This window comes from Watersipora subatra, chromosome 3 (assembly GCF_963576615.1).
Source record: "Watersipora subatra chromosome 3, tzWatSuba1.1, whole genome shotgun sequence".
In the NCBI taxonomy this organism is placed as follows: Eukaryota; Metazoa; Bryozoa; class Gymnolaemata; order Cheilostomatida; family Watersiporidae; genus Watersipora; species Watersipora subatra.
Genome location: NC_088710.1, coordinates 68,738,915 through 68,753,260, shown reverse-complemented (window position 1 = coordinate 68,753,260; position 14,346 = coordinate 68,738,915). Strand labels below are relative to the sequence as shown.

General features: G+C 35.1%; 1 protein-coding gene across 2 annotated transcripts in view; it reads left to right on the top strand.

Moving 5' to 3' along the window:
* Positions 1-14,346, top strand: part of LOC137391406 (uncharacterized) — a 38,885-nt gene that overhangs the window by 22,420 nt on the left and 2,119 nt on the right. Inside the window, exons 10-15 of one of the 2 annotated variants that reach the window (XM_068077868.1) lie at positions 6,121-6,652; positions 7,148-7,369; positions 7,782-7,880; positions 10,012-10,135; positions 10,253-10,374; positions 13,787-13,876. In XM_068077868.1, the coding sequence (XP_067933969.1) occupies positions 6,121-6,652; positions 7,148-7,369; positions 7,782-7,880; positions 10,012-10,135; positions 10,253-10,374; positions 13,787-13,876 (1,189 nt within the window). The remainder of the gene's footprint in view (positions 1-6,120; positions 6,653-7,147; positions 7,370-7,781; positions 7,881-10,011; positions 10,136-10,252; positions 10,375-13,786; positions 13,877-14,346) is intronic. The other variant, XM_068077869.1, reaches the window with a different exon arrangement.

The window sequence follows — 14,346 nt, the reverse complement described above, 5'->3', positions numbered from 1 at the left end:
GTGATGGAGAACTGTGTATATATTTAATAGAACCAATCTATGTGATGGAGAACTGTGTATATGTTTAATAGAACCAATCTATGTGATGGAGAATTGTGTATATATTTAATAGAACCAATCTATGTGATGGAGAACTGTGTATATATTTAATAGAACCAATCTATGTGATGGAGAACTGTGTATATATTTAATAGAACCAATCTATGTGATGGAGAACTGTGTATATGTTTAATAGAACCAATCTATGTGATGGAGAATTGTGTATATATTTAATAGAACCAATCTATGTGATGGAGAACTGTGTATATATTTAATAGAACCAATCTATGCGATGGAGAACTGTGTATATATTTAATAGAACCAATCTATGTGATGGAGAACTGTGTATATATTTAATAGAACCAATCTATGTGATGGAGAACTGTGTATATATTTAATAGAACCAATCTATGTGATGGAGAACTGTGTATATATTTAATAGAACCAATCTATGTGATGGAGAACTGTGTATATATTTAATAGAACCAATCTATGTGATGGAGAACTGTGTATATATTTAATAGAACCAATCTATGTGATGGAGAACTGTGTAAATATTTAATAGAACCAATCTATGTGATGGAGAACTGTGTATATATTTAATAGAACCAATCTATGTGATGGAGAACTGTGTATATGTTTAATAGAACCAATCTATGTGATGGAGAATTGTGTATATATTTAATAGAACCAATCTATGTGATGGAGAACTGTGTATATATTTAATAGAACCAATCTATGTGATGGAAAACTGTGTATATATTTAATAGAACCAATCTATGTGATGGAGAACTGTGTATATATTTAATAGAACCAATCTATGTGATGGAAAACTGTGTATATATTTAATAGAACCAATCTATGTGATGGAGAACTGTGTATATATTTAATAGAACCAATCTATGTGATGGAGAACTGTGTAAATATTTAATAGAACCAATCTATGTGATGGAGAACTGTGTATATATTTAATAGAACCAATCTATGTGATGGAGAACTGTGTATATGTTTAATAGAACCAATCTATGTGATGGAGAATTGTGTATATATTTAATAGAACCAATCTATGTGATGGAGAACTGTGTATATATTTAATAGAACCAATCTATGTGATGGAGAATTGTGTATATATTTAATAGAACCAATCTATGCGATGGAAAACTGTGTATATATTTAATAGAACCAATCTATGCGATGGAGAACTGTGTATATATTTAATAGAACCAATCTATGTGATGGAGAACTGTGTATATATTTAATAGAACCAATCTATGTGATGGAGAACTGTGTATATATTTAATAGAACCAATCTATGTGATGGAGAACTGTGTATATATTTAATAGAACCAATCTATGTGATGGAGAATTGTGTATATATTTAATAGAACCAATCTATGTGATGGAGAACTGTGTATATATTTAATAGAACCAATCTATGTGATGGAGAACTGTGTATATATTTAATAGAACCAATCTATGTGATGGAGAACTGTGTATATATTTAATAGAACCAATCTATGTGATGGAGAATTGTGTATATATTTAATAGAACCAATCTATGTGATGGAGAACTGTGTATATATTTAATAGAACCAATCTATGTGATGGAGAACTGTGTATATATTTAATAGAACCAATCTATGTGATGGAGAACTGTGTATATATTTAATAGAACCAATCTATGTGATGGAGAACTGTGTATATATTTAATAGAACCAATCTATGTGATGGAGAACTGTGTATATGTTTAATAGAACCAATCTATGTGATGGAGAATTGTGTATATATTTAATAGAACCAATCTATGTGATGGAGAACTGTGTACATATTTAATAGAACCAATCTATGTGATGGAGAACTGTGTATATATTTAATAGAACCAATCTATGCGATGGAGAACTGTGTATATATTTAATAGAACCAATCTATGTGATGGAGAACTGTGTATATATTTAATAGAACCAATCTATGTGATGGAGAACTGTGTATATATTTAATAGAACCAATCTATGTGATGGAGAACTGTGTATATATTTAATAGAACCAATCTATGTGATGGAGAACTGTGTATATATTTAATAGAACCAATCTATGCGATGGAGAACTGTGTATATATTTAATAGAACCAATCTATGTGATGGAGAACTGTGTATATATTTAATAGAACCAATCTATGTGATGGAGAACTGTGTATATATTTAATAGAACCAATCTATGTGATGGAGAACTGTGTACATATTTAATAGAACCAATCTATGTGATGGAGAACTGTGTACATATTTAATAGAACCAATCTATGTGATGGAGAACTGTGTACATATTTAATAGAACCAATCTATGTGATGGAGAACTGTGTATATATTTAATAGAACCAATCTATGTGATGGAGAACTGTGTACATATTTAATAGAACCAATCTATGTGATGGAGAACTGTGTATATATTTAATAGAACCAATCTATGTGATGGAGAACTGTGTATATATTTAATAGAACCAATCTATGTGATGGAGAACTGTGTATATATTTAATAGAACCAATCTATGCGATGGAGAACTGTGTATATGTTTAATAGAACCAATCTATGTGATGGAGAACTGTGTAAATATTTAATAGAACCAATCTATGTGATGGAGAACTGTGTATATATTTAATAGAACCAATCTATGTGATGGAGAACTGTGTATATGTTTAATAGAACCAATCTATGTGATGGAGAACTGTGTATATATTTAATAGAACCAATCTATGTGATGGAGAATTGTGTATATATTTAATAGAACCAATCTATGTGATGGAGAACTGTGTATATATTTAATAGAACCAATCTATGTGATGGAGAACTGTGTATATGTTTAATAGAACCAATCTATGTGATGGAGAACTGTGTATATATTTAATAGAACCAATCTATGTGATGGAGAATTGTGTATATATTTAATAGAACCAATCTATGTGATGGAGAACTGTGTATATATTTAATAGAACCAATCTATGTGATGGAGAACTGTGTATATATTTAATAGAACCAATCTATGTGATGGAGAACTGTGTATATATTTAATAGAACCAATCTATGTGATGGAGAACTGTGTATATATTTAATAGAACCAATCTATGTGATGGAGAACTGTGTATATATTTAATAGAACCAATCTATGTGATGGAGAACTGTGTATATATTTAATAGAACCAATCTATGTGATGGAGAACTGTGTATATATTTAATAGAACCAATCTATGCGATGGAGAATTGTGTATATATTTAATAGAACCAATCTATGTGATGGAGAACTGTGTATATATTTAATAGAACCAATCTATGTGATGGAGAACTGTGTATATATTTAATAGAACCAATCTATGTGATGGAGAACTGTGTATATATTTAATAGAACCAATCTATGTGATGGAGAACTGTGTATATGTTTAATAGAACCAATCTATGTGATGGAGAACTGTGTATATATTTAATAGAACCAATCTATGTGATGGAGAACTGTGTATATATTTAATAGAACCAATCTATGTGATGGAGAACTGTGTATATATTTAATAGAACCAATCTATGTGATGGAGAACTGTGTATATATTTAATAGAACCAATCTATGTGATGGAGAACTGTGTATATATTTAATAGAACCAATCTATGTGATGGAGAACTGTGTATATATTTAATAGAACCAATCTATGTGATGGAGAACTGTGTATATGTTTAATAGAACCAATCTATGTGATGGAGAACTGTGTATATATTTAATAGAACCAATCTATGTGATGGAGAACTGTGTATATATTTAATAGAACCAATCTATGTGATGGAGAACTGTGTATATATTTAATAGAACCAATCTATGTGATGGAAAACTGTGTATATGTTTAATAGAACCAATCTATGTGATGGAGAACTGTGTATATATTTAATAGAACCAATCTATGTGATGGAGAACTGTGTATATATTTAATAGAACCAATCTATGTGATGGAGAACTGTGTATATATTTAATAGAACCAATCTATGTGATGGAGAACTGTGTATATATTTAATAGAACCAATCTATGTGATGGAGAACTGTGTATATATTTAATAGAACCAATCTATGTGATGGAGAACTGTGTATATATTTAATAGAACCAATCTATGTGATGGAGAACTGTGTACATATTTAATAGAACCAATCTATGTGATGGAGAACTGTGTACATATTTAATAGAACCAATCTATGTGATGGAGAACTGTGTATATATTTAATAGAACCAATCTATGTGATGGAGAACTGTGTATATATTTAATAGAACCAATCTATGTGATGGAGAACTGTGTATATATTTAATAGAACCAATCTATGTGATGGAGAACTGTGTATATATTTAATAGAACCAATCTATGTGATGGAAAACTGTGTATATATTTAATAGAACCAATCTATGTGATGGAGAACTGTGTATATATTTAATAGAACCAATCTATGTGATGGAGAACTGTGTATATATTTAATAGAACCAATCTATGTGATGGAGAACTGTGTATATATTTAATAGAACCAATCTATGTGATGGAGAACTGTGTATATATTTAATAGAACCAATCTATGTGATGGAGAACTGTGTATATATTTAATAGAACCAATCTATGTGATGGAGAACTGTGTATATATTTAATAGAACCAATCTATGCGATGGAAAACTGTGTATATATTTAATAGAACCAATCTATGTGATGGAGAACTGTGTATATATTTAATAGAACCAATCTATGTGATGGAGAACTGTGTATATATTTAATAGAACCAATCTATGTGATGGAGCACTGTGTATATATTTAATAGAACCAATCTATGTGATGGAGAACTGTGTATATATTTAATAGAACCAATCTATGTGATGGAGAATTGTGTATATATTTAATAGAACCAATCTATGTGATGGAGAATTGTGTATATATTTAATAGAACCAATCTATGTGATGGAGAACTGTGTATATATTCAATGACTAAACGAATTTTCTGCGTTGCCCGGGTAATAGAAAAGTTTTTGCACAGAAAATTTATTTTTATTTAATATAAAACGTATGCCGTTCTAACTTTTAAACTTCATATCATGAGAAAAATGTTTTGTGTAGTTCAAATAAATTAAGAGCAAAAATAAAACAACTGTAAAGGTGTTTAAATGTGACATAGCAGTAATGCCTAGATCGTCTGTTTCGCTAGAATGATTACGGCGAAAGATTATTTGATATTGATACAATTAATACAAACTGAGAAAACAAAATAAAAATCATGAATATGTTGACTTAATAATAACAATCAGTTCTAGTACATAAAAGTGTGTACTATATAAAAAGGTTACTGTTGTAACTGAAGCTATCCATCAAACATTGAATACGGCGCTACTGGTTCTTCTCGATACAGGTACAAATGTAACCATAAGGTATCAAAATTAAATACATCAGTGAAGCGCATGAGAGTATGTTGTCTGACTGAACGGAGAGAGAATGTAGTGGCAATCCCTACTCAAATGTCCATGTGAACAGTTTTTAGTATTGCAATTTCTAGCGATTGCCCTTTGGAAAACTCGAAAATTGAAGTTTGAACTTGTGCCGTTAAAGTTGCGCATTTGAAATGGAAAGTTTATCATTATAAGACTTTAAAAAAACACTGCAAAGAAATACAAACGTTTGAGGTAATATCAGTTAATAATAAAAGTATACACTTAGTTTGTAACCTGCAATCGTTATAACCATAGATAATATACATATTAAGGAATGATACGAATAGCTTAGTGCAGTGGTTTGATGCGCTTGCTTGCAGACTTGCTAGTGGAAGGTCCTGAGATCAAATCTAGTGTGAAGCGGACTTTTGTTGCTAGATTTTTGTTGCTGGACATGTACAAGACACATACTCAAAACTTTGAGATTTATATATATAGATTTACAATCTACACTTTTTCCTTCCTTCCGAAAACTAAGATTTCTTCAACTTTTATAATTTCGGGTTGCATGTCAAAAGTTCAAATATCGTGACAAGGTAAGTCAATATAACTCTACAACAGCGAAAGACTTGTATTATTGTCATCGTTTAGATTTCTCTTGGAGTTATCCCATCTCCTCGACCGGTGTCCAGTTGTACAGAGATAGCTACCCATGGGAACAATTCAAACACCAAACATAATACAGCAGCCTCAAAACCATCCTTAAAACCCAGAGTTCCTCCTGTTACCTTTCATGAGGCAGCCTACCCATTAGAGAAGCCTGCTGTGCATCGGAACCTAAACAATAACTCGACTAGGTTAGCCAATGAAGCACCGTCAGAGAAAGCTAGCGTCTCTGAGCCGTCACCTTGGTCGGTAAAGCTGAGAAAAATTGCTCTCCCCTCTAAGCAAACGGCTGACACAGAAGTAGGTCAAATAGCTCTACCGAATAAGCCCAAGTTGAGGCCAGTTTCACTCACCCCAGATCATCTTCATAAACAAGATAATAATACTCTAGTCACCGCACACTCACCTCATCTTAGTTCTATCAGTTCATCAAGTGAACCAAAGATCAACCAGACAATTATCGGACAGAATCAGTGGCCAGAAGAGATTTCAGCTACATGGGCAGCCAGCCCTTCAGGTAAGCCAGTGAGAGCAGATGTGATGCTCAATTGCTTACTTCATCTGTGTCAGTTTATTTGTATTTCAACGCATGCACATTCATGCTTGTTATGGCTGAAGCGCATGCAACCAATGCTTAATCAATCCTCCCTTTTAAGGCGTCAACAAGAGAAACAATACAATTAATATGGCAACTATTATTAGTGTTTACCATTAATTATTAGGTTTTATACACCTGCTGCTGCTGTCAGTTTTACATTTTCTCTGTCACTGCATGCATTTCCTTTTTCTTAAGTTTCATAAATTTTCACAATAGCAAATGGAATTTGCTGCTATGAAAATTGAAAATATTTTTCACTACAAAATCTCAATGGGTTTGAATTAGTCATGGGATTGCAACTCCTTAAGATATTCTGTGCTGAGCTCCAGAACTAATTCTATCATAGGATACAACATGGTAGTTAAATTTTATATACAAAATTTCCTTTTGTTGTCAAATTGAATGTGTTCTCAGCTGAACATATGAAGCGCAGACAACGCCATCTGAAGCCTCTGGTGGAGAACTCTAAACCTGCACGAGATATTATCAAGCCTGTGGAAAAAAGCCTTAAGATGCGAAGGCCTGTTGGAGATACCCCTAAAATGCGTAGGCCTGTTACAATAAGTGAGACCCAGCCAGAGTGGATTAAACAAGCAGCTGAGAAACACAAGAGGGCCTCCATGGTCATTGAGCAAGGTTTCATGTGTACTTTTATGTTGAACTTTCCGTATGTTAGTCATATACATAGTGTAATGCTGTATGATTTTACGCATATTTATATACAGAGTAATTTTATGTATATTATTCTATATGTATCATATACACAAAATCACTTGATATGCCACATTATACACAACAGAGCATGATGCATAAAACAACAAGCTAATATATACATCTGTGCCACATGACATGCGCTTGGCTAGCATCAAACCTGCAGACGAATGGCCTTTACTAACATCAATATTTGTTTGATATGGCTAATTAAACCCTTATTACACCATTAAATTATCACATAAAGTTGTTGCCTGTTTTGACTCACGTGAAGCCTTGTATTATCTTTACTACCTGTTGTTGTCTTCTCTTAATCTTTATAATATAATATTTATAGCCGATGCTCTTGCCAACCTCTCGAAGGGCGACAATGAGCCGAATTCAATCGCTACTTCAGAGCCCACAGCCGATCCTTTTGTTAAGCTGAGATGCACAAGTAAGTATCTGTCTATCGCTGAGGGCTGTCTCAGCGCTGCCTTATGACCTACTTACACGTACACGTAGATGCATCCAGTTGCCAGAATCCAAGCAATATCATGGTGACACTAGCAATTTAGAAGTTTTATGCCAAAGTAAAGTAAAAATTTCACACACTATCAGAATGAGTCATTTGCTTAGCCAATTCGTCACTGGTAGATGGGTGGTGTGTTGTATGTAAATCGACATGTTGTTTTACATGATCGACATGTATGGTAAAGAACATACATATGAGTCAAATGAAGTTCACTATTGCTTATAATTATTAAAATACATTCTATATTATTTTCATTGAAAATCAGCCCTTTCAGGCAAGCACAAATGCATTTCTGTTAACTGAAGGGGTTGATTCCCTATTAACATAATCCAGATTCCATTTCATTCATTTCTAGCACAAGCTGACTTCTTTAGCGATTTTCTTTCGAACAACGACGACAGGGCTGCAAAATATTGGCCACATTCACTATGTTTCCATGATGCGCAGTGCTTCGGAGTTGCGCTATCTCCGAATCATGGAAACGGCGTCTTCGCACTGAAATCACTGCGCACTGATCAGTGCGAAGCCAGTGCAAATTCGCAGCAAGGAAACAGCGACTGCGCAGTAGCTGCGCATAGCTCTCATGCCGTGGAGACGGATTCTTCGAGGGCCATAAACTAGTACAAAGGTTGTCCTGCTAATCTTGTTTTTTTTCTATTCTCCCGATCTTCTTTCACCTAAATTTAATTATGGTCTGCATTCACGAGGATGATGAGGTGATTACTTTCCTGGACTTTGTTATCGATGCCAACACTTTTCGAAAAAATAGGTGGCAAGTCCTAAATTAACGTTTAAATAATATATTACTTCAAAATACTTATTAAAAATATATTACTTTGTAAAAAGTGTGTTAAGGTTTGTAAAACCTTGTGAATGTGTATTGTAAATAAAAGTATAATGACGACAGAATCATAAAAAGACTGTTTATGACGTTCGCTAGCCGCGATCGACTCTGTTTCTCCATCAGGCGATTCGATTTATACAATTTCTCTTCTCTGGCTAATTTGCTGAAAACCACTGCGTAGCATGGAAACGTACAATCCCCTCGACTTCGGAGGGGGCTGCTTCGCAGTACTGCGCACCATGGAAACATAGTGATTAGCATTGCTTCACCCGTAAAAAGTTTAAATCTATCTTCCCAGATTTTTGGCGAGCTACTCGAGAAATACAGCGCCACTCTTTATTTGAACGGCACCTCTAATAAAATGACACTATGGAGGAAGGGTTGAAAAAAATGGTGCTTCATGGCCTTCAAATAGAGGTTTTACGGTAGTCATAAAACATTTGAGGATAACTCTGTAGTTGATTGAATCTATTGAAAGCTGAAGCTTTCAATAGTTTCTATTGTTAAGTTTGTAGTTGGCTGATTCTCATTGTTTACATGACACATTTCTTGTTTAATTTAGAAGTAACAATTGATAAATGCTATTACTATACAAAACTGGTAATTATTCATAATAGATTAACCATATTAACAACTATATTCAACAACCATATTAACAACCATATTAACAACCATATTAACAACCATATTAACAACCATATTAACAACCATATTAACAACCATATTAACAACCATATCAACAACCATATTAACAACCATATCAACAACCATATCAACAACCATATTAACAACCATATTAACAACCATATTAACAACCATATTAACAACCATATTAACAACCATATTAACAACCATATTAACAACTATATTAACAACCATATTAACAACCATATTAACAACCATATTAACAACCATATTAAAAAATCTAGGAATGAGGCCAATTTTTATTTGTCTCCATCCATTTGTCAATGCACAGCATCGCTTAGTAGAATCTGTGTGTAGAGCTACAGCAGATATGTGGTCGACGTGTACATTCCATCTGTGTATATAGCTACAGCAGATATCTGCTCTACACAGACATTCCGTCTGTGTGTATAACAACACCTTAATAGTTGTCTCTTTCACAATTTGTTTGAAACTTTAGTAGTTAAGGCAAGTTGGGTGTATAATGCATCCCCCTTGTTATGTTGCATCTTCTCCTTCTTACAGCTAGGTCAAGTAGAAGCTCTAGCATAGAGTCCAACTCCACTTCGAATTCGGAGCAAAATGAGGCTGCTGTTCCTGCCTGGAAGTTGGAACTGAACCAACAAAGTCGTCTCAGGCGTCTGGACAGGTATCTGACTGCCATTTCCTCCTCAACCTCTGCTTTCCATTCTTCTTGCAAATGACTGTGACTGTCCATGCTAATTAATGATTTGTGATTCAGCGCCTGAGGTTTGCTATTGTTTAGGAACAAGAAGGCCCTTTCCGCTGTGGAGCCTGCAATTTCTTCATTTTCTTTGGAAAAAGAGAATTGGAAAGAACAACCTGTTCCTTCTTGGAGGAAGAAAGAGCCAAGGACCTTTTCTAAAGGTATATATACCACTTTCTACAGCACAATAATTTTTCCTGAAAGAACCATCATCCTACTGAAAACGTCCTGTAGGGATTCATGATACAGCCGTGCGTATTTATGATCTCATCTATTCTGATTAATTTGATGTCACAATAGGAAGGCCCGGTAGGTCGTCTAGCCTTCAACTAAATATATACCTTAACCAGGTTGGCTCCATGTTGTGGCTTACAAATTATACAGGGGGGTAGCAATTGATGGTATTTGAGATTAAATAAATCAACGATTGTATGTTACAGAACTTTTCTTACAACCGTAACTATGGTAACAGAGGTTACTGTTATAGGCTCATTAGGACAGACTAAACACTTTGTTACATGCAGTGAGCAGATGTCTTACAAATATTGTCACAGTTATAGGGAGGAAACAAGTACAGTGTGGAAAGCCTCTCAGGCTCCTGAAGAGAGATTTTTAGAGTCAATCTTAAAGGAACACTTCTAACGCATCTGTGACTGCCTTACACACAAACAAAGTTCAGCCGAGCTGTCATGAACAACAGTAGTTGCAAATGCACAAAAACATTGCCAAGTGGGTTATTCTGCATGTTAGATATTTGATTTTGGTAAAAATATTCATGCCGGCATTTATATATGGCAGTGAAGCCGGATTGCAGAAGCACCAATAGATCAGTGATTAGTACGTCAGCTTATGACTGGTACTGAGTAGGTTGGCTGTTCGATTTACGCAGGCACCATTATGGTGCTAGGAAGGACCATTATGGTGCTAGGAGGGACTATTATGGTGCTAGGAAGGACCATTATGGTGCTAAGAAGGACCATTATGGTGCTAAGAAGGACCATTATGGTGCTAGGAAGGACCATTACAGTCATACTTCGACTTACGAGCTTAATGCGTTCCGAGACTGAGCTCGTATGTCAATTTACTCGCATGTTGGTGCAATTTATTTATATATAGAACAATTAAATATATATTGATTGGTTTCCATACCCTAAAAAATGCAAATAAAACACTTAAAACAAGCTATTGTAACAGAAAGAACATGTTGTTTATTGTCCTAATTTACCACATGCTTTCAAAAAGTAACAAATAAAAAATAATGCAAGCAAGTGTGATTAATTAAAATTTAAAATTAAATACATACAATAGCAGCTAACGCTAGCATTTGCCAGAGAGGAAGAGATAAGTTATCCTTCATTACAACAGTTGACTTTGATAAATTTGGATTTTATCAAAAGTCTTAAAAGACAATCTTAGAAGCAAACCTAAAAGCAAACTTTCATTTTTAATTTAACGTAATTAAAATGTCTTCAGCCTTCATAGTTTTAAGTTTCTCGCTGGTTAGCTAACTTTTCCTTTGTTTCGCTCTCACGACCAGCTGGCCGTTTTAAGAGAAACCTATCTAAGGACGTGTGCCTTTGTCGCCCTTTCAACATGTTGCGATTAGGACGAACACAGGTGTCATCACAAAGGGTTAATGCACGACCACTAACCAACTTGTCCGAATGTCTATTTTTTATAGTTTTGATAGATAGCACCGGTCTTTTCACATAGCATCGTTTCAGTTACGCTGTCACCGGCCCAATTGTTTGTCTTTTATCCACTGCCTGAGCAGTCTCTCCATCAGCGGTCATGAAGATCGCTGTGCCGTTTAGAAACTATGGTTAGGCCTTTTGCAAACTAAGTGCCCTGAATATAATCCTTCTGTTTGATAATTGTGGATGTATTTCTGTCATATTACTGAGCTAGCTCAATTACGCATACACATTTCGCATATTTTCCTGTTTAATATCAATTGTTATCATTCGCTTTTTCTCTGCATTATCTTTCATTTTACTGGCAAACTTTCGGTCTACGCACAGTACTTTTAATTCACATAATTCTGCACTGAAAATCGCGCACAAAAAACACGGTATAAAAGTATAACCGAAACAGTAGAAAAATACAGAGTGATGCTGTTCTCATAAAACACCTCCGTCATACTTGGCAATTGACTCACGTGCTCGTATCTCAAACATGGCTCGTATGTTGGTGCTAAAACTTGCTTAAAAGCTGGCTCGTATCTCAAGTTTCTCGTACGTTGGGGCACTCGTAAGTTGAAGTATTACTGTATAGTGCTAGGAAGGACCATTATGGTGCTAGGAAGGACCATTATGGTGCTAGGAAGGACCATTATAGTGCTAGGAAGGACCATTATGGTGCTAGAAAGGACCATTATAGTGCTAGGAAGGACCATTATGGTGCTAGGAAGGACCATTATGGTGCTAGGAAGGACTGTTATGGTGCTAGGAAGGACCATTATGGTGCTAGGAAGGACCATTATGGTGCTAGGAAGGACCATTATGGTGCTAAGAAGGACCATTATAGTGCTAGGAAGGACTATTATGGTGCTAAGAAGGACCATTATGATGCTAGGAAGGACCATTATGGTGCTAGGAAGGACCGTTATGGTGCTAGAAAGGGCATCCAACCTGAATTGCTGCTGCTCAACTGGTTACCATACCAGTATTAGTACCAAATACAGCTGGCAGAAGCGACCCACACAGTTAGTCGGCAAAGCTAGCAGAAAGTAGTCAAACAGGATTGCAAAAGCAGACTTTGGGCTAGTCATATGTACTTTATAGACTGTGAGCCAAACATTATTGGTCAACTTGCTACCTTGCCAATTAAAAAGCAGGGCTTTTCAACTTGCTGCTAAGGAATTTGCCAGAAAAAGTTTTTTTAAATGACATTCACCTATACACCCAACTCTTTGCATACGAAGCTTGCTTGTATGCTCAAACTCTCACATGTTGAAGCTAATATTTCTATAAGAATACACTGAATCTTGCTTAATTCGTTCCACAGCTCAAAAACCTTATGAAATACATTAGGTAATTACTCCTAGCATTGAGACACATTATGTAGCTGTGTAAAAAATTTAACTGTGTGCAAAAACCAAATTAATAAGGACACGAAACTCAGTGTAGGCTTGCCCACTCATAGGTTTGGGGGGGGGGGTATGGATGGCGCACTCTAATCTATGCTAGAGTCAAGTCTAAAATTAGTTACTGATGCTTTAGATGCATGGCACACATGACCTTTCATTTAAACAGCTTATTAAATAACAGATGACATGCCTGTAAGCCTATGATAATAGGAGTAAACTAAAGGGGTGCTAACAGAAGTCTTCATTAGATTTATGCTAAAGGTACATCTGGATTTGCTTCCCTTGACCCGTCATGTACTCAGTGCCACTATCGGAATATGCAAATTTTCTTGTAACAATTTGACAAACTTTTTTATTTTTCGAGATTAGCTAAAAAAAGTAAAATCTGTACTTCCTGTTTTCGTAATGTCTACTGTCTCGCTGTTCCATGAATGTGTTTAGCATCAGGTGTGCGGAGTATGTAAAGATGTGTTTGCCCTTCACAGGCTCTGTGTTAGACGTAAAGGAGTCGAGTAACGCTGAACCAGAGTTTATTAAACTATTTAATAAGCGACAGGACAGGTTAAAGAAGGCAGGTAGGTGATTATGATCTGTCTTCCCTTCTGCCCCTAACATTGCTGTTGCTGTCTTCACTAGTATCTTCTATTTTATTACTGGTACACTTTCCATGAGAGATCGTGATATTTAATGGCTATATCCACAATTATTCCAAAATGTGGCAAGGTGCATGGCTGCATAGTTTAGTGGCAGTCTCGGCTTCGAGTTCGCTGACTGGAATACTGTCCCTGGACTTCATTCCTGTGAGATGCGATCTTTTTTCCTAATACTCAATAGCGTGGCTTTGGAGAGTCGGATGGACACGGCTCTTTATGTAGTAAAGATTGGCTGTTGTCCGTCTTCTTTTGTCCGTCTTCTTTTCTCCGTCTGTTCGCTTTTTTGTCACACAGCAATCTTTGTTCCCCGATCGGCACATTTATTTTGGCGCTGCTGAAGGTCGCTGATTAGCTCAGTTGGTTAGTGCATCAGTCTAATAAACTGGATGTTA